The sequence below is a fragment of the Periplaneta americana genome, chromosome 9, assembly GCF_040183065.1.
Source record: "Periplaneta americana isolate PAMFEO1 chromosome 9, P.americana_PAMFEO1_priV1, whole genome shotgun sequence".
Classification (NCBI taxonomy): Eukaryota; Metazoa; Arthropoda; class Insecta; order Blattodea; family Blattidae; genus Periplaneta; species Periplaneta americana.
Window position 1 is genome coordinate 103,593,084 of NC_091125.1, and position 25,420 is coordinate 103,618,503.

The 25,420-nt window shown below is 35.3% G+C and overlaps 1 protein-coding gene across 1 annotated transcript in view; it reads left to right on the forward strand.

Moving 5' to 3' along the window:
• The first annotated feature begins 298 nt into the window (after nt 1–298).
• LOC138705606 (uncharacterized) overlaps nt 299–25,420 on the forward strand; it is a 100,911-nt gene continuing 75,789 nt past the window's right edge. Inside the window, exon 1 of the mRNA XM_069834207.1 lies at nt 299–541. Within this exon, the coding sequence (XP_069690308.1) occupies nt 299–541 (243 nt within the window). The remainder of the gene's footprint in view (nt 542–25,420) is intronic.

Genomic DNA, 25,420 nt, shown 5'->3' on the forward strand with positions numbered 1-25,420 from the left:
CAACGCAATCGAACGCTTTGGAGATATCTTAGATAAATTGTATTTAGTGACTGTAGCCTGTATAATTTACATACGCTATTTTCAGATTGTCTTTATCATCAGTAAACATACTGTATCTGGTCATCTGCGAAGAGTAGTGTGTTCAGAGGGGGAAAGTTCTTATTCTTTGTAATTATTACATCTCTTCTCGCAACAATCGAAAGTGTTTTGGATTTTCCACTTCCGATAGCGGAAGTTACTGCCCTTTGCCTTGCAATTTTTTTAAGAGGTCACTATACTGGCTATGTATAATTATGTGATGTTTGGAAATCCCGTGTTCGAATCCCGGACCTGCGGAGTGGGGAGCGGCGTCGGGACTCATCTTGAAAGTGAATTAAGGCAGGGGGAGAGAGAGTGGGTGTGGGGAGGGGCACGGGTTGTATATAAGATTGGGGTCGCTGGGCGGCCCGCGGTAGTGAGAGTGAGTGCCAGTGCTCAGTTGCTTGTGAGGTGCTCGACTTGTGCAGCGGACGACGGAACATCTCGCAGCGGCGACATGAAGGTAGGGGTCACGCACCGACAAAACCATTTCTTACAAAAATTAAGTAGAATTAAAATAAATACTTTGTATAAATACAGAAATGCTCGGTGAATTTTTTATTATTATTATTATTATTATTATTATTATTATTATTATTATTATTATTATTATTATTATTATTATTTTAATAATAATAATACTCCATTCCAATTACAGTCAAAATCGGCCCAAAGGTTAATGGGAGGTTAAGACTCCCATCTGTATAGACAGACGGCACTCATAGCAGTAGGGATGTCAGTCTTATATGTCCGCCGCCTTTACCTCCAAGATAATACTCCTGGAATTAATTTCTGTTAGAGATTGAGTAAATCCCAGCGTCACAGTGCAATCAGAAGGGTTACATTGATTGAAAAAAATCCATGATAACACCGGGACTCGAACCCGTGTCCTTCCGAATTATTATTATTATTATTATTATTATTATTATTATTATTATTATTATTATTATTATTATTATTATTAAATCGGCCCAAAGGTTAATGGGAGGTTAAGACTCCCATCTGTATAGACAGACGGCACTCATAGCAGTAGGGATGTCAGTCTTATATGTCCGCCGCCTTTACCTCCAAGATAATACTCCTGGAATTAATTTCTGTTAGAGATTGAGTAAATCCCAGCGTCACAGTGCAATCAGAAGGGTTACATTGATTGAAAAAAATCCATGATAACACCGGGACTCGAACCCGTGTCCTTCCGAATTATTATTATTATTATTATTATTATTATTATTATTATTATTATTATTATTATTATTATTATTATTAGTGGTGGTGGTGGTGGTGGTGATAGTCCTAGCTACAAACCCAGCGAGCCTAGGTTTGATTCCAGGCAGGAAAATGGTGATTCATCTTCTTCACATGCCGTTAGGTAGGTTGTGCTCCTAGGCCTCTGTTTGCCCTGCGTGTGTTAAGCGGTAGTTTTGCATTATGCTACTTCTGAATGTGTGATGGGGATTCACAAGCCTCACGCGATCAGAAACAGGAAGGGCGAAAGATCTACTTCTTCAGGATATAACATTATTATTATTATTATTATTATTATTATTATTATTATTATTATTATTATTATTACCACTATACAACCATCAGTTTCTTGGCCCATTCAGTAGCTCTACTTCTTTGTCATGTTCTCAACATTATTCCAACTTTTTTTTTTTTGGTAGTAGGGCCTATAATTATACAAATAAAGTGATTCGAATTCGTTCTTGGTAAGAGAGTTAACATTTTCTTTTTCCCTCTATAAGAATTAGTTGTACGTGCCTTGTCCTGAATGATTCCTGTCTTGCCTTGGGTAGTAACTGCGTTATGCACACCTCAAGACAGACAGTTCCGCTACTTGTACAGTAGATGTATAATGTTGATTCACAATCTTCACAGAAGCGAGACGGAACGGGACAAATTTCGCAATTCTTGAAGGTAGTCCATTACTATTTTTTTTTTTAGTAGGTTATTTTACGACGCTTTATCAACAGCTTTGGTTATTTAGCGTCTGAATGAGATGAAGGTGATAATGCCGGTGAAATGAGTCCGGGGTCCAACACCATAAGTTACCCAGCATTTGCTCGTATTGGGTTGAGGGAAAACCCCGGAAAAAACCTCAACCAGGTAACTTGTCCCGATCGGGAATCAAACCCGGGCCACCTGGTTTCGCGGCTAGACGTGCTAACCGTTACTCCACAGGCGTGGACCCATTACTATTATTTTTTATGTAATCAACATCATCGTAACCATCACCATCATCATCTGCTTTCAAGAATTGAGAGCAATTGAAGGAGTGAGAATGAGATAGTCCAAAGCCACACTTTTAATAAAAATGTTTTTTTTTTTGTAGAGTTAATTTCTTACACATATGAGAAAGCTACTAGTAAATTATTAAACAAATTACTCAACAAATGACGTAAATATACGCCGAAGAAATTATGATACCGCACCTAATAACATTGAACTCTAAACCTTTAACACGCTCTCCTATGACATTTTGTCTGTGTGGTTTAGGGCTATATCATTCTCACCCCTTCAATTTTCAGTTTAATAGCGAGACTTCTTAGCTATGCTTTCGGTATGGTGAAAAATATTACTGTTATTATTAATCCGATGGTATTTAGGTAAAGGGAGATAGGTCATAAAAATTAACTTTGAGATAAATGAAAATTAAACTTCTAACTCTTACTGCAAATAATTTTCTATATAAATAAAGCATATCAAATGATAGTATTATTTTGTTGTTTGCACACCCACTTGTAGAATTTAATTTGTGTATTCACCTGAGTAACAAAACTTCTTTTGCACAAACAATGACAATTTCCTTTACCCGAACACCATCGACTTATTATCTGCAGCGTTATTAGCTAAAAGTCCAGTGAATTGAGTTTCATTCTATCAGCCTGGTTGGCGCAGTTGGTATAGCGCTGGCTTTCTGCCGGGTTCGATCCCGGGCCAGGTCGATGGCATTTAAGTGTGCTTAATGCGACAGGCTCATGTCAGTAGATTTGCTGGCATGTAAAATAACTCCTGCGGAACAAAATTCCAGCACACCGGCGACGTTGATATAACCTCGGAAGTTGTGAGCGTCGTTAAATAAAACATAACATTTAACATTTAGTTTCATTCTCAGTAAGAAAGTGCAATTTATCCCACACCCGTACTACTTTATTTATGTCAGTACTACTTACCTATGGCTTTTAAGGAACCCGGAGATTCGTTGCCGCCCTCACATAAGCCATCGGTCCCTATCCTGTGCAAGATTTTCTTTGCTGTGTTATACAAGTACTACTTGAGTAAGTAATATGTAACATAGCCTATAGTTTTTTTTATTCTATGAAAGAACTCTGTAACGAAAGTTATAGAGGGTGAAAAAATTAATATTTACATATTTTCAAAAGCAAAGCTCCTTGTCCATAAAGGATATCCCAAGGAGCGTTTTATAAATGACAATATTAACTTACTTTTCCAATTTTGAATTCTTCAGAATTATAAACATAAAAAATTGCATTTTCCCCCCATTTATTAACAATTATTTTGTCAATATTTGCTCAAATTAAAAATTTATGGTTCCAGTGAATTTGTATATAAACAGAGATACTTCAGTGTACCAATTTATAACTATGGAGAAGAAGAGGGCCATGAATTACATAATCATAGAAAATATCTTACCTAATTCTTGGCTCCCTCATTCTCAGTAGTGATATATTGATATGATACTGCCGTGCCCTATAATTTCTGTCACCTGCCTTCCTATGGCGGAGCTGCTTATACTGAGGAATGGAGAGTGTTGGGCCATAAAATTAAATCTCAAAGGGAGGCGGACCTCTATAGCCTCGGTTGCCAACCAAGGAACTTGGAAAGGAATTCCGATCCTTCAGAGTCAGGATTGCGCATCTGGCCCGTTCCTGATTCACGTAGAAAATACTTGTTCATAAGCTCCTTAATAATGTACCACGGTGTGATTTTACTACTGAAGAGGACAGACTTAAGAAGTTGGAATTCTGTACTGGCATTATAAATCCACAAGTAAAACTACCTGTTTTTGTGATTACCATGGCAAACGGCCGCCTCTTAAAGCAATACAAAAGAAACCCCCAAGACAAAGGGCACACAATCATTCATTTCATCTCTTTTAGTGTTCTACCCAAGGGCAGGTCTTTAACTGCAAACTCAGCTTTCTCCAACTTTTCCTATTTTCTGTCTTCCTCTTTGTCTCCTCATATTATCCATATATCTTAATGTCGTCTATCATCTGATATCTTCTTCTGCCCCGAACTCTAATTCCGTTCAACATTCCTACCAGTGCATCCTTCAGTAGGCAGTTTCTTCTCAGCCAGTGACCCAACCAATTCCATTTCCTTTTTCTGATCAATTTCAGCATCATTGTTTCTTAACCCACTCATTCTAGCACAGCTTCATTTCTTATTCTGTCTGTCCACTTCACACGTTCCATTCTTCCCCAAATCCACATTTAAAATGCTTCTATTCGCTTCCCTTCACTTCGTCGTAATGTCCACGTTTCTGCCCCATACAATCCCACACTCCATAAGACGACTTCACTAGTCTCTTCCTTAGTTATTTCTCCAGAGGTCCGCAGAAGATACTCTTTTTTCTATTGAAAGCTTTCTTTTCCATTGCTATTCTCCTTTTGACTTCCTGGCAGCAGCTCATGTTACTGCTTATAGTATACCCCAAGTATTTGAAGCTGTCGACTTGCTCTACTGCCTCATTTAGAATTCCTAAGTTTACCTTGTTTACTTTTCTTCCTATGACCATGGTCTTCGTCTTATTTGCATTTATCTTCCTCCCGTACTGCTCACAGCTGTCATTTAGCTCTTGTAGCATTTTCCTTAGTATCATCTCCTCTTCTGCTAACAAAGCCATATCATCAGCAAATCTTATACAATTTATTCTTCTTCCTCCTACTATCACTATTGAAAATAAATTTCCAGTCTTCCGATGGAATGCGAAAACAGATCCGCTGTGTTTGTAGCTAGATATGTAATCCTTTGAACCATATCTTATTGCTCGAAGAAGACAAATATTTTTCTCAATAATACCTTCTAGATTTCCATTTGAAGTTGTTTCTAATGGTATTCTCTCTCCTTTTTTAAAAATAAGTTTAATCCAATAGTTTTAAATAAAGTAATTTTATACTCCATTAATACGCCACTTGACTCCCACAGCGTTCTGTCATCTGTATCTCACTACTGTTTTTTCACTGCGGGACGTGATAAGACTTTCTACACACCCAACGCCTGGAAGGCCGGTTTCGTTTGACACACAAATATCGTCAACTCGGTGGACCGTGAAACCTTCAGACAAAGCAAGCGTGTAAAAGATGGGTGGAACCTTGACACTGCGGGAGGCGTGCTACTCAGATTGTGGCGTGAGGCACGCGTATTGAGGAACATTTCAACATGCTCTTTGCTGTGTTGTGGGACCCAGCCAGATGTCAGTATCATTCATAAAGTGCCCATTAATAACTCTAATTGTTAGCTACAATGGACGAAATTGTAAATTATGGCCTGCAGCTTCCTCAAAATATTATTTTAATAATAATAATAATAATAATAATAATAATAATAATAATAATAATAATAATAATAATAATAATAAATTCGTTCTTTCATTTGTGAATAATTTTTTTTTCAAAAGGTAGTAGGTGTTTCACTGCAAACGTAGCATTCTCCAAACATTCCTATTTTCTACCTTCCTCTTTGCCTCCGCATACGATCCACATATCTTAATGTTGTCTAGCACCTTATATCGTCTTCAGCCCCGAATTTTTCTCCCGTTCACAATTCCTTCCAGTGGGTCCTTCAGCAGGCAATTTCTTCTTAGCCAGTGACCCAACCAATTCCTTTTTCTCTTTTTGATCAGCTTCAGGATTATTTTTTCTTCAACCACTCTTTCTAGCACAGTTTCATTTCTTATTATGTCTGTCCATTTCACACACTCCATTCTTCTCCATATCCACATTAAAAAAATGTTGGATTTGAAGATTTGATTAAGTGCAAAGAAAGAAATTATGTCACTAACACCAATAAATTATGGAGAAAGTTACACAACAAGTTCTTCACCTGAGATAATTGGGAACATTAAATCCAGACGATTGAGATGAACAGAGCATGTAGCACGTATGGGCGAATCCAGAAATGCATATAGAGTGTTAGTTGGGAGACCGGAGAGAAAAATACCTTTGGGGAGGCCGAGACATAGATGGGAGGATAATATTGAAATGGATTTGAGGGAGGTGGGATACGATGATAGAGACTGGATTAATCTTGCACAGGATAGGGACCGTTGGCAGGCTTATGTGAGGGCGGCAATGAACTTGCGGGTTCCTTAATAGCCATTTGTAAGTAAGTAAGCACCAATAAATTAGTGACAGAAGGGAAAGGGACTGACGTAAATGAAAGGAAGATTGTACGAAGGAGCAACGAAATTATCGAGCAGCTATACAGCAAATGATGGAATTGAGAGAAGGGAGAAATTAAGTGGAAACGAAATAAACTAATAAGGAGGTGTCTGAATTTAAACATAAACTCGCTACTTTAATAATTATAACAATTGAACAATTTTAATCGATTGGAAAAGGATTTCTCAAGCTAATCAGCAATTGTAGGCCTAAACTATTATTGTACTCTTATAAGACCTGCTTATTTCTTTGTACTAAGACGTCCGGGTCCATATTTTCACATGTCTCAGTGTAACAGATCTGGGGCATTTCGTTGACTTTTAATTATACAACTGTAGCTATAGTAGTAGAGCTCGGAACATGACAAGAAGTAGTCCAACTTCGGACCAATGATACAGTACAGCAATGTAAAAAAATACATGGAGCGTCTTATTACATACGGTTGAACTTATTTTCATGTCAATTAAATACGCCATACGATACTCCCTAGGAACTTACAAACTTCAGAGTTCGGAGCAATGTTTGTTAAGTAGAAGCCCGTTACTTTAATATATGTGCCGTCATTTAGTCATCATGTTTCCAATATGCAGTCCACGACAAGTTCACTTACTCTGTTCACTGTAGCATTTACTGAAGTTCATATCTTCTCATTTTCTTAGACATCAACTAAGCTTACATATATAATGTTACGATGTCATAGTCATCATCACCAACTATACTCAGCATCTCTCCTCTTCTCTACTATCTGTATCTCATCTCATCATCATAATCATTATCAGCATCACTATAATCATTATATCGTCGTTGTTCCTGCAATAACTCCTATGTGAAATATTTATCGATTTTCAGATTTTTGCTCTATTATATAGCTTAAATAGTGATACAGCAAATAATCAAATCTCCTTATGTAATTATATTTCTTTGTTTCGAAAATGTAAGAATTCATAGGATGTCATAGGACATTTTCATGCCTGGCATCCAAAGTTTTTCGGAAAAATAGTAGTTTTCAGTGAAATGTGAATTTTCCTACATAATTTTCCTATTTTCCAAAACCCATCTGTTGTCAGTTTCCAGAACTAATTTTATTGAATCACGGCCGACTTGATTGAATTTCAGAACAAAACACACACTACAATAAACAATAGGCTATTACACGAAGGCCATGACCTGCAGGATTGCCGACATATTTAGAGCTCAATTCAATTTGTTATTAAAAACTGGTTCTGCAGTGTATAATTTTCTGAGTACAGCTGTGTATTGGATATTCAAATCTACGAAACTTGAGGTGGTTTGATGACATTATTACCATTAGAAATTAAATATTATTATAGTTAATATCATGATGCGTCTATTCTTCATTAATTGTACATAATATTGATGCTATATTGATGACATGAAACTGAAACGTTCTGAGGTTATGTAAGTAAATGTAGAGAATATCTCAATTTAGATCTTCATTTTTATAATTTACTGAGTGACTGCTATATATAACTACAAAACTTAAGTGATAATATTGTTATTAAAAATCAAATATTTTTATACTTATTAAACCAGTCGGGTTGGGTCTTTTTCATATACTTAATGGCGGTGTAGTGTAGATATTGATATGTGTCATTGTCTTCAGTATTGGCTCTAGAGAGCGCAAAAATTACAGTTCCTAAGGAAAGATAAAAAGGTATTACTTACTGATAAAATAAGAAGCCTAGAAAATTTTGTAGTCTCCAGATCATTTCAGCAAGATCTCTTAGTAGGATAAAATGATTTAACGCTCTACATTTCAAGTTCTACATACAGCAGCTATACGAAAATGCTATTGTTCGAAAGCTTAGCAAACGTAACATTTTTTTAACTTTTGCCTGCAATCCACAATGACCTGAAATAGCTACTGCTATCATCCTGACATTGATACTTGCGTTTTCGCGTTGAAACTCAAAAACTGAAGTTGGATAGGTTCAAGAAAAAGTATTTTGCCTAAAAAAATCCATTCAGAGGGAGTATGTTTCATTATTATGGAATCAAATAACTATCAAAAAGACAAGTATACTTCATAGAAAATAAATCTGAAAAAATTTTTATTTGAACGTCTAACGAACTTAGTTTGCAACAGCATTTGCTGCACAAACCACTAGTCAAAATTTAAAATTGTTAGAGATATTAAACTGATACTAGTGAGCCTTTCACAGTGAGATTCTCGCTACATTACTCGTCAAGCAAGCAACAGCACTATGAAAGTAAACCGTTCAATAGGAAACATATTTTACAGATATTCTCTAGCAAACACAAAAACAAATTTTATAATTGACTGCAAAAAGCAGATAATTTTTACAGATATTCTTCCGCGAACATAAAAATTGTTCATATAACTGTTCACTACACCCGAGGTTCACTAAATTCAAAGTGTGTCTCTTCTAACCTTAAATGACAGGAATGAATGAAATTGTGAATAAGAAAAAAAATACTATACAGTAATTAAAACATTTCATTTTTGTGGCATAGATTACATATATACTGTGTACTGTTACTCACAGTTCATTTACTTAAATTATGTTGTCGACCCACGTCCGCTTGCAAAAGACCACGTTCAATGTCACTTATAATATTCGCTTCATCTTCCAAAGAAAACACTTTACTCTTCGACATTATTATACAGTCCATTCACTGTTCGAACACTATAAACAGACTGATCAGGTAGAAATGACAAACGCTGTTATGTTGTGACTGCATATTTAGCCTCGGAATTTCGACTCACATTCTCTTGCGAAAGAACACGTTCAATATCACTTACAATATTCGCCTTATCTTAATTAATTATGGAGAAATAGTCGAATAGCAATGGAAACGGAAGTATTCGAAAAAAATTGCCTAAATTCCGTTACAAATTTTAAAGTTACATTAAATAATAAATTATAGAATACAACCTTCTGGAACATAGGTAACAGAAATAATAATAATAATAATAATAATAATAATAATAATAATAGTAATAATAATAATAATAATAACAATAATAGACTAATAATTTTATTTCACCAGTCAGAGCTAAGGCCTTCAGGCTTTCGCTTCCACTCAAGTCTACAATTAATATGAATACATAAGTAAAAATAATAATAATAATAATAATAATAATAATAATAATAATGATAATAATAATACTGAATACCTAGGATGTAATGTAAGCTTCTAACAGGGACAGAAAAAAAATTAAAATAGATGAAGCCCACTGGAAAAGAACATGTTAAGTTAATTATTTAAACAAGATTTAACGCATTATGTTGGCTGATTCTGAGCAATAAAGCCCTGAGATATAGAAGCAGAAATAGCTTACGTAAGATAGTGTGTATGGATCAGGATCATATGATAATATATTTGCCATCCTTCCTTACTCGAAAGTGTGCCCACGATGTCTGCGGCAAGCCTCAGACCATCCAGTCTGGCTTCGGGGTGCAAACCTCATCACATCGCGCCAAATGTTGTTACACTTAATGTGGGTTTCTAGTGCGAGAATTACAACCATTGTAGCTGCGGTTGTGTCGCTTCCTTAGGCGCGAAATTGTGGCGTGATGCTTCATTTCGTCTCTCCCAGGAATCTTGTACGCCAACATCATCACATTATGGTACAATGCAGAATTAATGTTCTGATGTATATATATATATATATATATATATATATATATATAAACAATGGTATTGAGACTGGAAAGATGCAATAGTGATGCCAATTTATAAATCAGAGTCTCACTCAGAGACAAAACATTACAGATCAGTCAGCATCACCTCTGCGGTTTGCAAACAGATGGAACACTTGATTTCACATATCTAAGGCAGAATTGGAATGATTCAAATTGGTTACATAATTGTCAGCATGGTTTTCGAGGGGGAGGTTACTCATTTGAGAGTCAATTAGTAACTGTATGTCAGGATATGATGTAGAAGGAGGTTGTGATGATTTAAATCGTCGTTGTTCCTGCAATAACTCCTATGTGCAAAATATAAAATTTCTTCAATAGGAAGAAAAAACACATTTATTCATCCTATGACATATATATATTTTCTTAACTAGCAAAATATTGTTACCAGCTGTTAAAATAGATATACTTACGCATAGTTATGTATATGTTTATATATAAACTAATTCAGCTATCTTACTTTCCTGTGTTAAAACAAAATACTTCCTGTGGACAACGAGGAAAAGAAAATTGATTTTGTTATGATTACAATGTATTTCGAATATTAGTTATGGATGGTATTCTAACATGTTAAAGAGTTGAATTGTTGCGGAACACGTAAAATTTATAACGAGAAAGTATGTATTAACTTCATGACAGCAATTTATTTAATTAAATTCCTAACTACTTTTCCTGAAAAGTTCTCATGTTTGTTTGTACAGATTTATAGCTTGGAAATCACCTCCTTTTAATGGAAGCTGAAATAAACTTTCTTTTACACTAGGTCAGTACCTTCAGCTGCAAAATATTTCAAGGTCTGGTTCTTGTATTTATTGTATATTAAAACACATTAAAACATATTACTTCTAGAGATTTCGGTTTAACACTACATTAGATTAAATCATATTCCCCAATAAAGTCATGTGCATATTCTTTTACTTTGTGGGACTGAGGCTGTTTATTTATACACATTTCAACATAATTATTTTGATAACAGAACGAATATTAAAATGGGTATAGTGTCCATAGCGAATGTATTTTTATCGTTTCATATCTGTTTATACGTTGCATATCTTAAAATGAACGCAGTTTCTCAACTAATCAATTTGCCTTTACCATAATTAGTTGCCTGAAAGAGTAAGATCGTTTCTGTTATAGTTTACGTATGAGTATTAATTAATGGATTACACGTTTTCCATATCTGTAATAAAGACTGTAGTAAAGAACCGTTAAATGTTTCAATATGATAAAAAATGGCATTTAATTTCTGGCTCAACAGTTGTAATTCTACTTAAAAATAAATCTTGTGGCAATTGTATGAGCCAAGGGATAAGTAACAGCAAGAAAACAACATGTATTATGTATTTAAAATATATAAATTATTTCCCTTTCATTTTATGACCGATGATAATTTTCTAGCCCAAAACAACAGAATAACTCTGATCAATGATCGAACAAAGATATAGGTACATATAGACCTGCATTATTAAAATGTTATCATAAAAATAGTTTGAAATATAAAGAAGAGCCACATATTCTTCAGCTGAACCTAAATGCCACATAACCACTCGAATAAATGATAGCCAGAATTACGGACCAAGATTATACAAATCTATATTTATAATAAATCCAGACCTAGGTTATTTATATTTTAATAAATTTTAGAAAAAAATAAATAAGCAAATATTATCTAAGATTCATGTCAATTTTCCCGTTTTTATTTTTTAAATTTATATTAATTTATTTATTTATTTACTTATTTATTTATTAATTAATTTATTTATTTATTTAACCTGGTAGAGATAAGACCATCAGGCCTTCTCTTCCCCCTCTACCAGAGGATTGCAACTACAATATTAAGAATACAATTACAATTATAATTACAATTAATATTAAATTTACAAATACAATAAAAATCAAAGTACTAAAAGATTAACAGACTATTAAAAGCTAGACAGTTCATTGTAAAAATTAAAAAGAGGGAAATTTTTTTTTATTAACTAAGTAAAAGTTAAACCTACTCTACGCAGTAAGAAAATGCTTAATAAGTTTGTTTTTGAACGCTACTAAATTCCGACAGTCTCTGATGTCACTGGGTAGGGTATTCCACAAGCGCGAAAGCGAGATTGTGTATAATGATGAATACGATGATGTCATGTGTTGGTATGGCTAGAATGCGGCTATTTTGCGTGCGTGTGAAGAGATTATGATATGATGACAGATAACTGAAACGAGAGGCAAGGTAGGTAGGTGTAGAGGTGTGAAGGACTTGGAAAAGGAGAACAAGAGAATGAAAATTTCTAAGTTTGTTAAGCCGTAGCCAGTTTAGAGTTTGGAAGGTTGGGGTTATGTGGTCAGCGCGACGGACATCGCAGACGAAGCGAACACAAGAATTATGAACACGTTGTAATTTTTGCGACTGGTTGACATTGAGGTCAGTCAGTAGAAAATCACAATAATCGAAGTGAGGCATTACTAGTGTTTCCACTAGTATTTTCTTGAATGATAGTGGGAGGAATTTTCGGATGCTGTTTAAGGAATGTAGTATTGAAAGCATTTTTTTGGTAATATGGGTTACTTGGTTATTCCAGTTTAAATGCGTATCAAAGTAAACTCCAAGGGCCGTATTCATAGACATTCTTAGCGCGGGCTTCCGGTGGATGATCAGAGTTTTTCGTATTCATAAACCAGTGTTAGCGATAGGATATGATTTGAATTCTGTACAAGTAACCAGTGGATAGCCGGGGCTAGTTTAGCACGCTCGTAGAGCGTGCTGCGAAGTGTCTATGAATAGCACCCCAAGGTTTTTTAACACAGGAAGCAAAAGGGATTATTGTATCGTTTAACTTGACTGAAAGAGCAGAAGTAATGTTGTATAATAGACGTTGATGTCCCACTAGGATTGCTTGTGATTTTCTTGCATTGAGAGTCAAACCAAACTTTCTGGCCAATGCAGATATAGATTCAAGGTCCTCGTTAAGATTGTGTATTGCATCATTGAGTGAGTCATGGGTTGTATGGATATATATTGTAAATCGTCTGCTCTTAGGTGATGATTACAGCGCTGTAGAGTCGAAGGGATGTCATTTAAGTAAATAGTGAATAGTAGTAGTTGTAGTTGTTGTAGTCAGTGGGAAAATCTGGTAGTCCGTGAGTGAATCAGGTAGTCCGTGTGTAAATTAAGTAGTCCGTTTATGAATCATGTAGTATTCCGTGGGTAAACCAGGGAGTTCGTGGAAAAATCAGGTAGTTCGCGAGTGAATCAGGTAGTTCTCGTATGTGAATCTGGTAGTCCGTTTGTCAATCATGTAATAGTCCGTGGGAAAATCAGTAGCCCATGGCGAATCAAGTAGTCTGTGGGTGAATCAGGTAATCCATGGGTGAATGAGGTAGTCCGTGGGTGAATGTGAGTAGACCGTGGGTGATTCAGTTAGTCCGTATATGAATCAGGTAAGCCTGTTCGTTTGTGATTCAGGTAGTTCGTGAGTGAATAGAGTAGTACGTGTGTGAACCAGTTTGTGTGTCAATCAGGTAGTTTTTGTGTAAACCAGGTAGTTCGTGGATGAAGCAAGTAGTATGTTTATGAATCAGGTAGTTCCGTGGGTGAATGGCACGATTCGTGAGTGAATCAAATAGTCCGTGGGCGAATCATAAATAATTCTCTGAGTAAATCGGGAGCTCATGTATGAATCAGGCATCTCGTGGGTGGAAACAATTGCTAAATCAAGGGAAAGTGATTGTGACCTAAAACCACTGACAGGCAAACATTTTGATTGGGGAAGATAAAAAAATATTTTTTTTTCTTTCATCATGTTAATAATGTCAAAAGAAGTGTTTATACAAATTTTGGCCACTCGACCGCAATTACGAGACCGCCCAGAAAGTTATTTTCCTTGGGACTGTTTACAGAGAAAAAGCACAATTATATGGAAATATTTATTTAAACAGATACAGCAATTGTTGCGCTATTTGTCAACATATCCCCCACTGGAAATGAGACATTTTTTGTCATACCATGGCACTAATTTTTGTATCCATGTGTCGTAGAAGTCAGCCGCCGGGGATCGGAACCAGCGTTTTACAGCCGTCTACACCTCTCTCTTTTCCCATGATATGACAAATGTCTCAATTCTCAATTAACTTTTTTATCCGTCCCCCATCAGAATGTCTTCTTGTGAGTAAATTATCGTATCAGAGTGAATTATGGGACAACAAATGACTGTGGCGCCACAAAGTGAACAATAGAGCCAGAGAGTGAATCAGAAATAGGCATTTAATGACGATCTGTTAAAAGCATTCTACTATAGTCATAATGTATATATAATATGCATCTATTTTGAGCATTGTTTTTCCACTTATTTGAGTTTGGAACACCCTAATCTCTAAGGTTAGAAGGAAAGAAATATCTACATTGATTCTTAAAAACAAGCCGAAGAGATAACAAAAAAGAATTGCAGTCAGTGACCGTGCACAAGCACACATCTGTAAGACTTCCTTCCGTTTCATGCGAGTTCCCCTTTCACTGCTGACGAAATTAAGACACAAAAATACCGCTCTATTGTGTTTCGCAAAGAATCGAAACTCTGAAAGGCGAATGTTTTAATACTCAGTCCTGCCAAGCTTCTGAAATGAAAGTTGAGATACCCTCAGGGAAAGTATTCGAACTTTTGTAGTCACTTCACATGAATGCCCCTTCGTATGTTTTTATTTTTCTTTCACTCCTCGTGGGGCATAGGATCCTCTTGGGAGCATGACGCTATGATCACAGCATATTAAAATTTCATAGTGGAGTGTGCCATTAAATAACTATTCTAATCCATTTTAAGGCATAAAGGCTAACGTCGAGTCCGTAATAAAATTGTAATTTGAATGGGTGATAACAGAAAACGTTTTCATTTTTAAGTCACACATATTCATATACACCTGAATTCGACGTACGGTAAGTAAGGATAGATTTTCTGGGTTTTCTTCTCTCGCATAGGGATAATGTTTTGAATCCATTATCCTATATTTATCATTATATGATTGTTTATAATGTGCCGAAAATATGACCAAGGATTGGTAAACCTAATTTTAAAGACTGAGGACATAGAGTTCCAAAGAACCTAATGCCAAAAATTAGCGGGCATGAGCTTCATGATGGTAGTGACGACGACGATGACGATAATGATTACAATAAAGAGGACTACGAAGATAATGATGATAACGATTACGGTTATGACGAACAATGGAGACGTCTATAAGTACGAATAAAGACAAGAACCATAACAACGATAAAGACGACCGCGAAAGTTATAAGACAGCATCTACGAGGACGTCAATGACAAAAAAGAACGACTACTAGAACGAGAATAAGACTAGGACGACAACAACGATTATGACGACGACTACAAGAATAAGAATAACGACGAGGAAGACGACTACAAACTACGATTATAACAACGAGAAAGACAACGGCTACGAGAACGAAAATAACGATGAGGAAGACGACGACTATGACAAGAATAACAACAACGAGGAAGAAAACAGCTACGAGAACGAGAATAACGACAAGGAAGATAACGACTATGACAACAAGAACAACGACGAGAAAGACAACGACTACGGACTACGACAACAAGAAGACAAGGAAGACAACGACTATGATAACGAGAATAATGAGAAGGAAAACAATGACTGCGAGAACGAGAAAAAACGACGAGGAAAACGACTACGATAACGAGAATAACGACAATGAAGATAACAACTACGAACTACAACGAAAATAACGATGAGCAAGACAACGACTACGAGGACGATAATAACGACAAGGAAGACTAAGATAACGAAAATAACAACGATGAAGACAACGACTACGATAACGAGAATAACGACGAAGACGATTACGATAACAAGAATAACGCGACGTAACGAATGAACAAGTATAATGACTAGGAAGGCAACGAATGAATGAGGATAATGACTAAGAAGGGAACGACTGCAATAACGAGAAAGATAACGATGACGAGAACGAGAAAAACGACGAGAAAAATAACGACTATGCCAACGAGAATAAGAACGAGGAACACTATTACGGTAACGAGAATAACAACGAATAAAGACGAGGACGAGAATAACGACGAAAAAAGACGATGACGACAAATAAAGATAACGACGAGAACGAGAATAACGATGAAGTGACAACGACTACGATAACAAGAATAACGAGGAAGACAGCGACTACGACAACGAGAATAACGATGAGAGCGACGACTACATGTACGACTACAATGACTAGAACAACGACGAAGAGAAAACGATGACTTCGAGAACGAGAATAACGACGAGGACGACTACGATAACGAGAATGACGAGTACGACGAATATAACACAAATACAGACGAGGAGGACAACGGCTACAAGAGCGAGAGTAACGACAAGATTACTGTACTACGATAACGAGAATAAAGACGAGGACAATACTAACTACGACAGCCAGAGTAACGACAAGGACGACTACGAGTACGATAACGAGAATAACAAGAAGGATGACTACGATAACGAGAATGAAGACGAAGAACATAACGACTACTGGTCCACCACTGTGTAGTAACGGTTATCACGCCTGATCTTAAAACGAGCGAGCCCGGTTCAAATCCTGCTTGGGACAAGTTATCTGGATGAGGTTTTTCCGGGGTTTTACCTCAACTCATTTAGAGAAAATGCTGGGTAACTTTCGGAGTTGAACCCTGGATTCATTTTACTGAATATATCACCTTCATCCCACTCAGACGCTAAATAACCATAGCAGTTAATAAAGCGTCATAAAATAGCCAATTAAAAAACGACTACGAGAGGGGGAATAACGACGTCAACAATGACTACGAAGACTAAGACTACGATAACGGCAATAACGACAAGGACGACTATGATAACGGGAATAACGACGAGGAAAACAATCATTACAAGAATGAGAATAACGACAAGGACTACGACGACTACGACAATTACTACTATGACGAGAATGACAAAGACAGTAACGAATACCAAAACGACGAGTATAATGTTGAAGAGAAACACAATGACAACGGAAATAACGATGAGGACGACGACAACAACGTCGAGATCAAGAATAACGAAGATAATAGTAGAGACTACGACAACGATAACACTATGACAACGAAAATAAAAATGAAAACGATAACAATCTCAGCGACGACGACTACAACGAATACAAGAATAAGAATAACTACGAGGACGACGGCTCCAAGGACAGTGATGACAATGACTACGAAGGCAATGATGACCACTATATTAATTATTTATTGAATCCGCCGGCGACACAAACGTCGACGTTTGTTCAAGCAGCTCGTTGACCACCTCAATATTTAGATTACTGGTGACAAGATCTACAGATTGCAAAAATGCGTTTAGAAAATAGTTTACCATACTCAATCATCATGACGCCAAATCAAATATGGAACGGATATCAATATCCACAGAGTGTTACGTGACAATCCTGGAGGAAATGGATTACATGCAGAGTGATCGTGATTACGGAAAATTAATCACATTAGTAGGCAGGATTACAGCCGCAACATCGCTCGACCTAGTTAGACCTGTGTGTAATAAATATGTAAAAATCAGAAAGCAATTCGCGTATATGATAAACATTACAATACCACCGAGAAATTGAAAGTATCAGAAGGCAAGAGCGTATTTACCTAACGCGGAAGAAAGCATTATGTTACTCACTATTGTGTAGCATTAGTTCTGCTCCGGCTCCCGACCCCACCCTAATGACGGGTTTGTTCCATCAGGAATCGTTGCGACAAGTGGGGACAGTGGCGGCTCGTGGTAGTTCGATGTCAAGTAATTTGAGGGTAATGAAACAATCTCTGAAGCGAGCTCAGTATAAATTTCATGCGATAAATTTTCCCTAAACTTTTATTACAAACTTGTAGCTTTATCCACTTTTCGTTCTTCTCTATTTTTCCCTTTTACACTATAATGTCATAATTATCGGATTGCGCGCGGTAACACTGCAAGCCGAAAGGTCCCGGGTTCTATTCTCGAAGAGGTCAAGGATTTTCTGCATTGATCTAATTCTTCCGGAGCCATTTCATTGGGGGTAATGGCGACAAGGTACGTAAACCTCTGATCCCTTCTGCTGTAATGCCAATTATCTAGAGAAGGTAGAAGTCTTCAGCTCTCGCTACCCTGTGAGCCTGCATGGCCTCTTATTCAGTTTGATTTATCTTTACCGTAATGAACGACAGAATGGAAAATTTTACACCTTTACGAAAATTTGATTGGATCCAATTTTCCTACTTTTAAAGTATAGAAATATTTGTACTAATGCCGTTATAACAGATTTTCTAATTATCCGAAAACAAAAATAGTCCTGATAAGATTTTATGCACACACGCAAGCACACGCACACGCAAGCACACACACACACACACACACAAAGGAATATGAACCATAAATAATGTCATTAATTTCAACGAGTTATTCTTTGAGATATTTCAAACAAAAAAGTTAAAACAATTTTGATCGTTTTTTATTCCTTTTCGAGATTGTATTGTATTGTATTGTATTTATTAACATTCCATGGTATTCATACATTGCTTACAGCTAGAATATAGAACAAGTCAAAAAACGTAATACTATTATAAAGTCTTAATTTATAGTCACAGTCTAGATGAAATATATACAGACGAGATTTACAATATAGTCTACTAGTACAACACAAAGTTTTAGTATCAATTTCATGAAGTGTTACTGAATGTCATGAATTCACCTACAGAATAGAAGGCGTGAGAAATTAGGTACTTCTTTAATTTGGCCCTAAATAATTTTATGTTTTGAGTTTCATTTTCTATATCGATAGGGAGGCTATTAAACATTTTTACTGCCATATAACGCACTTCTTTTTGATAGCACGATAGACTTGCCGATGGAGTATGAAAGTCATTTTTTGATGTGTATTTATGCTATGAACTGTTGAATTAGTTACAAAGTTTTCACGATTACATAAGAGGAAGATTATTAATGAAAAGATATACTGACAAGCCATGGGCATTATTTGTAGATTTTTGTAAATAGTCCTACACGATTGTTTTATATGAAATATTTCATACTCTGCAGAAGGAAAAGCTGCATTTGTTTGGATCAAATTTCTGCATATATAAAGGAAAAAAGAACTTAAATTCTTTCTGTCATTATTGTTCATTGCTGTTCCCTTCTAACTTTTGGAATAATAACTTAATCGAAAGTAACGTTCAATGAAAAAATTTAGTGCCAATAAAACTTGTAGAAAAAAAAATTATAACCCCATTGTTAAAAGTGCAGCCTTAGAATCTCAGTTGTCAGAGCGCCAATCACGTACCTAAGTTCAAATTCCGGCTATGGCAAAGTTCTATTTATGGCAGGCAAAGCCAAGGTCAGATTTTCCCTCGGTTTTCTCAACTTCATTTCACTAACAAGCTTCACAATTTCCCTTTCATTATAAATTGAGCCGTTCAGAGCAGAAGTGGTGTAAGTCAAAATTGGGTAATGAGGTTTAAAGTAAAAATTCTGTAAAATACAACGCAGAGTAGCAATTAATATGTTCTTCGAGCTATCCACTGACTACTAATAGTTTAAATAAATGGAATATTAATTGTTAATTTGCGCTGTATTTTACAGAATGTTTACTTTAACCCTCATTACCAATTTTTTGACTTGCACCACTTCTGCTCTGAACGGCTCAATTGTTTCCAAAAGAAAGGACACCATTTGTGTTTGTGCAACGTCGAATCGGCAGTCCATCGTTGTGGGTGTTTCTTACGGTAGATGGCAGTGGTAGTGTATTCTAGAGGACTCAAAACTTCAGAGCACCTGGCACCTGACGGGAACATGAAGACTGAGGTGGATCTATGAGTTACAACAGTCCACTATCAGTGGTCACCTCTGACTGAGATTCTGGTTGATATGTACATCTATTATCAGGCAGTACATCTTACTTAACGATGTGTGTCAGAGGAAAAGCAATCGTTTGTATACATCTGAAGTCTGATTAGTGTAACATGTAACTAGTCAGAGATTTATGCAATGGTAGGGGAAAGGAACTCGCCACCCTACCCCATTATCTCCTGGCCCAGTTGCCTCATGAGTGATACCTTGTTGGTGTCACTTGTAGGGTCCAGACCTGTCTTCAAACAGTTGACTAAACAACAACTATCAGTGATATATATTCGGACTTGTTGACTACAGAGTATGCGTAGTGAGGCTGATGGTGGAGTCGACTTAGCCGGATAGCACAATCGGTATGCCTACGCATCTCATTCCATCACAGATGCACAAAAAGATTACTTGAACTGAAGTGTTTAGGGATACTACATATTCCTCCCGACAATTGCCAATATCAATACCGATTTTTATATAACAGATATTTGGCAACTGGATAAGGTTTGGCAATGGAATAGAGGATTAGAGACGAGGTTATAATTATAAGGTAGAAAGTGGTGGTTAAAATAACATTTTAAATATAAACTTTTGACATTGGAAGAGAATATAGACTATGGGCTGAGATTATAAGACAGAAAATTCAAGTTACAAATAATGTTTATACATGGGAAATTTTGACAATAGAAGACAAGATTACATATAAGTTTACAAGGCAGGAAACTGAAGTTAAAAATAATATTTATAAATGGAAGCTTTTTGACAACAGAGGAGATGATAATGAATGAGATAAAAACAGAAATTTGAGGTTAAAAATTATATTTTCAATAGAAATTTTGGTAATAGAAGAGAAGATTAGGGATAAGATTATAATACAGAAAATGTAGGTCAGAATTGTATTTTTGAATAGAAACTTTTGCAATGGAAGACAAGATTAGATGCGAGATTTTAAGACAGAAGATCGAGGTTATAAATAATACCTATAAATACAAATTTTGGTAATAAAAAAATAACTGGAAAAATTCAAATATCTTGGAGCAACAGTAACAAATATAAATGACACTCGGGAGGAAATTAAACGCAGAATAAATATGGGAAATACCTGTTATTATTCGGTCGAGAAGCTTTTGTCATCTAGTCTACTGTCAAAAAATCTGAAAGTTAGAATTTATAAAACAGTTATATTACCGGTTGTTCTGTATGGTTGTGAAACTTGGACTCTCACTTTGAGAGAGGAAGAGAGATTAAGGGTGTTTGAGAATAAAGTTCTTAGGAAAATATTTGGGACTAAGAGGGATGAAGTTACAGGAGAATGGAGAAAGTTACACAACAGAGAATTGCACGCATTATATTCTTCACCTGACAATTAGGAACCTTAAATCCAGACGTTTGAGATGGGCAGGACATGTAGCACGTATGGGCGAATCCAGAAATGAATATAGAGTGGTAGTTGGGAGACCGGAGGGAAAAAGACTTTTGGGGAGGCCGAGACGTAGATGGGATGATAATATTAAAATAGATTTGAGGGAGGTGGGATATGATGGTAGAGAGTGGATTAAACTTGCACAGGATAGGGACAGATGGCGGGCTTATGTAATGGTGGCAATGAACCTGCGGGTTCCTTAAAAACCATTTGTAAGTAAGTAAAAGAAAATAACAGAGATGAGATTATTAGTCAAGAAACTGAGGTGAAAAATAATATTTATAAATAGAAGTTTTAAGCTAGTTTCTAGTCAGTTGCTGACAACTGAAGTAATTACATGATTGTAGTCTACGTGTAGACAAACGTTTATGTCATTTTTATAAAGTATCTGTAAAATAAAACTAAACGTTTTACGTTGACTTCGATTACAGAAATAACTTTATTTTGCAAATCACAATTATTATTTTGATATACGCACGTAATATAACAAATATTGTAACAGAATACAATAGTTGAGCTACTTCAAAGCACTAAGACTCGATTAACCTTTTTAAGTCACGGTTGTTTTAGTTATTATCTACGCCTGTTATCCTGTTATCTCAGGTAATTATTTCTGCTTTGCAGATACCGTCTCTAGGGAAGTTTCCACTTTACAGATCTAATAGAGTCCAACTCGTCTCCTTCGACAAAAGAATTTATTAATCTAATTAATCATAGATATTTCTAATTTCAATTTTGTGTTTCTTAAACCTTACTTAAATGTGTGTATATTTCAGATACATAGATGCGTCAATTAATTTGAATAACAGACCAGAAATATTTTAATTTTGTCTCAAGTAATGAATCATGCGACATTGCATGAAATAAAGAATGAAGGTAATAAAACGCGTATTTCCACATACTATTTACATACGGTACATGTAGTGAAAGTATGCAGAGATGTATATAATCTATTGACCCACTTGTAACAAATATTTACGTCTTATATCATCAATTTCTCCCGATAAACAAAATAATGGAAAGTAGACTACTCTTACCGTAGCAGTCAACCTTGAAACACACGAACGAGTCTTCAAGTACGACGTCTTATTCTATTGTGTCATAACGCATTTTAATTTGAATGAAATTGCGTTACCCCACGAGATACCGTCATACAATACTAGGCATCATACAATACTAGGCAGTGAAATAAATACAAACTCTTTCAGGTTATTTGATTGGCATGTGCAGTACTTCACTGAAAGAAATTATTAATTTACGGAAATATTCCTAAAAACGGAGCCAACAAGGGAATAACTTATTTTAAACTGGAGTGTAAATATTTAATAAACTTTTCGACATAAATTTAACGACGTCTTCTTACTCCTTCTCATGTTTCATCACCTTCTCCTCTTCAAGTAACTCAAATTTTATAATAGTTTTCTAAGAACAACCAATTGAGAAATAATATTCGATAGGAAGGTTAAAGAAAGCTTCAATAAGAAATGACAATCTGAAAAAAAAGTAATTAGAAGAAAGAAAACTTCAACATTCATCAGCAATAATAATAATAATAATAATAATAATAATAATAATAATAATAATAATAATAATTTTAATGAAAAGTAATCTTTTTTTTCTGAGATCAGAGACGATGCATAGTGGCAATTAAGTACATTCTCTAAGAAATATGTTAGTTCTATGGGGTTTTTACAGATCATCAAAATGCATTTTTTACATGTTTTCGAGATTAAAGTCATTTTTAACATATAAATGTAGTTTTACGTTATTTTCTTCACTTCACAGATTTTTATTGGTCTTTTTTTACGTTGTCTGTGGTTAAATTTTATATGTTTACGTATTCTTTTTTAGTTGTAGTAGTCATCAGTATTTTTTTAAGTCAGCATTTTCCTTACAGACCTTGTTTGTTAGTGAGAATATTCTGCTAGGGAAACTAAGCAATTCTAAATTACATGATTTCCTTGGCCGCCTCACCTGTCATACTATTTCAGACGAGTCAGCATTGCGTAAACACTACTTAATAAAATGCTATGAAGACACCATAATCCGACTAAAAGAAAGCGCGATGGCACTGAATATGTCGATAGAGTTAGTCAGGAACGCTGAAAATTGTATACAAAATGTAAAAGGTGAAACTGGGGGCACAGTGAGACAGAATTTTTTAAATATAAAAATAAAGGTCATAAGACAGTGTGACAAACAGCTAGTATTATGGCAGAAGAAGACTTCGAAATTTTTAAAAAGGATTTAACAGGTAGTGACATTGTGCTTTTCATATTTAATATGCTACCATTACATCTGTGGTAGTAGAAAGAATTTTCCCTAAGTACAAAACAGTATTGGCTTACAACCGCCGATCTTTCTCTTCTGATGACTTGAGGGTGACTATGATAGCGTATTGCAATGCTAAATGTGGTGCGTTCAGTTAAAAATATTTTTATATTATTTTAACAGAAGTGACCTAGTGATAATTATTATTTCAGTGAGTAATACAATAATCCCACTACAAAAGTTTGTTTTACAATAAAGTTACTTATGAAGTAAGTAATAATAAATTACACCATAAGCCAAAATTGACAATTTTCAGTAGGTAATTTTTTTACTATTTTAGGTCATTTTAGGAGAATTTTGTAGGCCTAGGTTATTTTTGAAAATTTTTAGGTTATAAACACCCGATCAATAATAATAATAATAATAATAATAATAATAATAATAATAATAATAATAATAATAATAATGGGAAAAATGTTTTTATTCTTTCAATTTTTTGCATTTTTCTTCGCTCTGTTTTCTTTTCTTTTCCTTTTCTCGTATTAGTCTTCTATTCTTATTTACCTTTCCGCTTTAATAACTTCCTCTTATAATTACCATTCTACTCATCCACAGTTTTTCCTTTTCACCTTCTTCTCCTCTTTAACTTCACTCTCTATCCTCCTCAGTTCTTTTGCTCTTCCTCTTCATTTTACTTTCTTTATCCTCCTCATCTCCCATTTGTTCTCTCCTCTTCTTCTTTACTTCATTATCTCCTTTTACATTCCTTATTTTTTCTGTACCCTCTTTATTCCTTTTTTTCTTACCGCCTCGTTTTAATATTGACCTTTCTCGCTCTTCTCCTACTTACCGTTATTCTGTTTTTCCTTTTATTTGTTTCTCTTCTCATCTCCACCCATTTCTGCTCATCACTGTCGCCCTTCTTCTCCTTCTATATATTTATTACTCTCTTACTGTCCTTGTTATCCACATGCTCTCTTTCTCTTTCTCTTTCTCTCCCCTTCCTCAAATCCTCATTTCTGCCTTTCTAATTTTCTACTATATCTTCCTACCGTACTTTCTCTCTCATCATCTTCATCTTCTCATGCTCCTTTCCTCCCGTCTCTTTTCTCTTTTTTCCACAGTTCTTACTCACCTACTCTTTCTCTCTCTTTTCCTAGTTATTTCTCTTTCCTTCTCCATCTTCACTTTTTCCCCTCCTAATGCGGCTTTTCAAGACTCACGGATTTTTAATAACTGCAGAAATTTCCATTTCAATTACACAAAGTATTATGCAGTAGGAATTTGTTAATTCGACATTGGATAATTAGAATATATTTTTACACCCCTTGAAATTATTCATATAAAAATAAATGTTAAGAATTTACATTTAATTCGAATTATCGAAGCGTTACATTTGAAAAATTGCGTTACAGAAGACAGAAATTACTTGAGGTGGTCAAAAGCAAAGGGGTTTAAGTGCACTTAAGTTGTTTTTTAGAAAATGAGGTTGAAAGTACTTAAGCTTTCGTAAATTCCGTGAAATTTTTAATTTCAATTTTAGTGTGTGATGGGCTTAAAAGAAGTATCCCTTTGCAACTAAAATTTTAGATGCTTTAGCTATCCCTCGACGCGCTTAACTCATGTTCTTAGAAATGTCACTTGTACCCA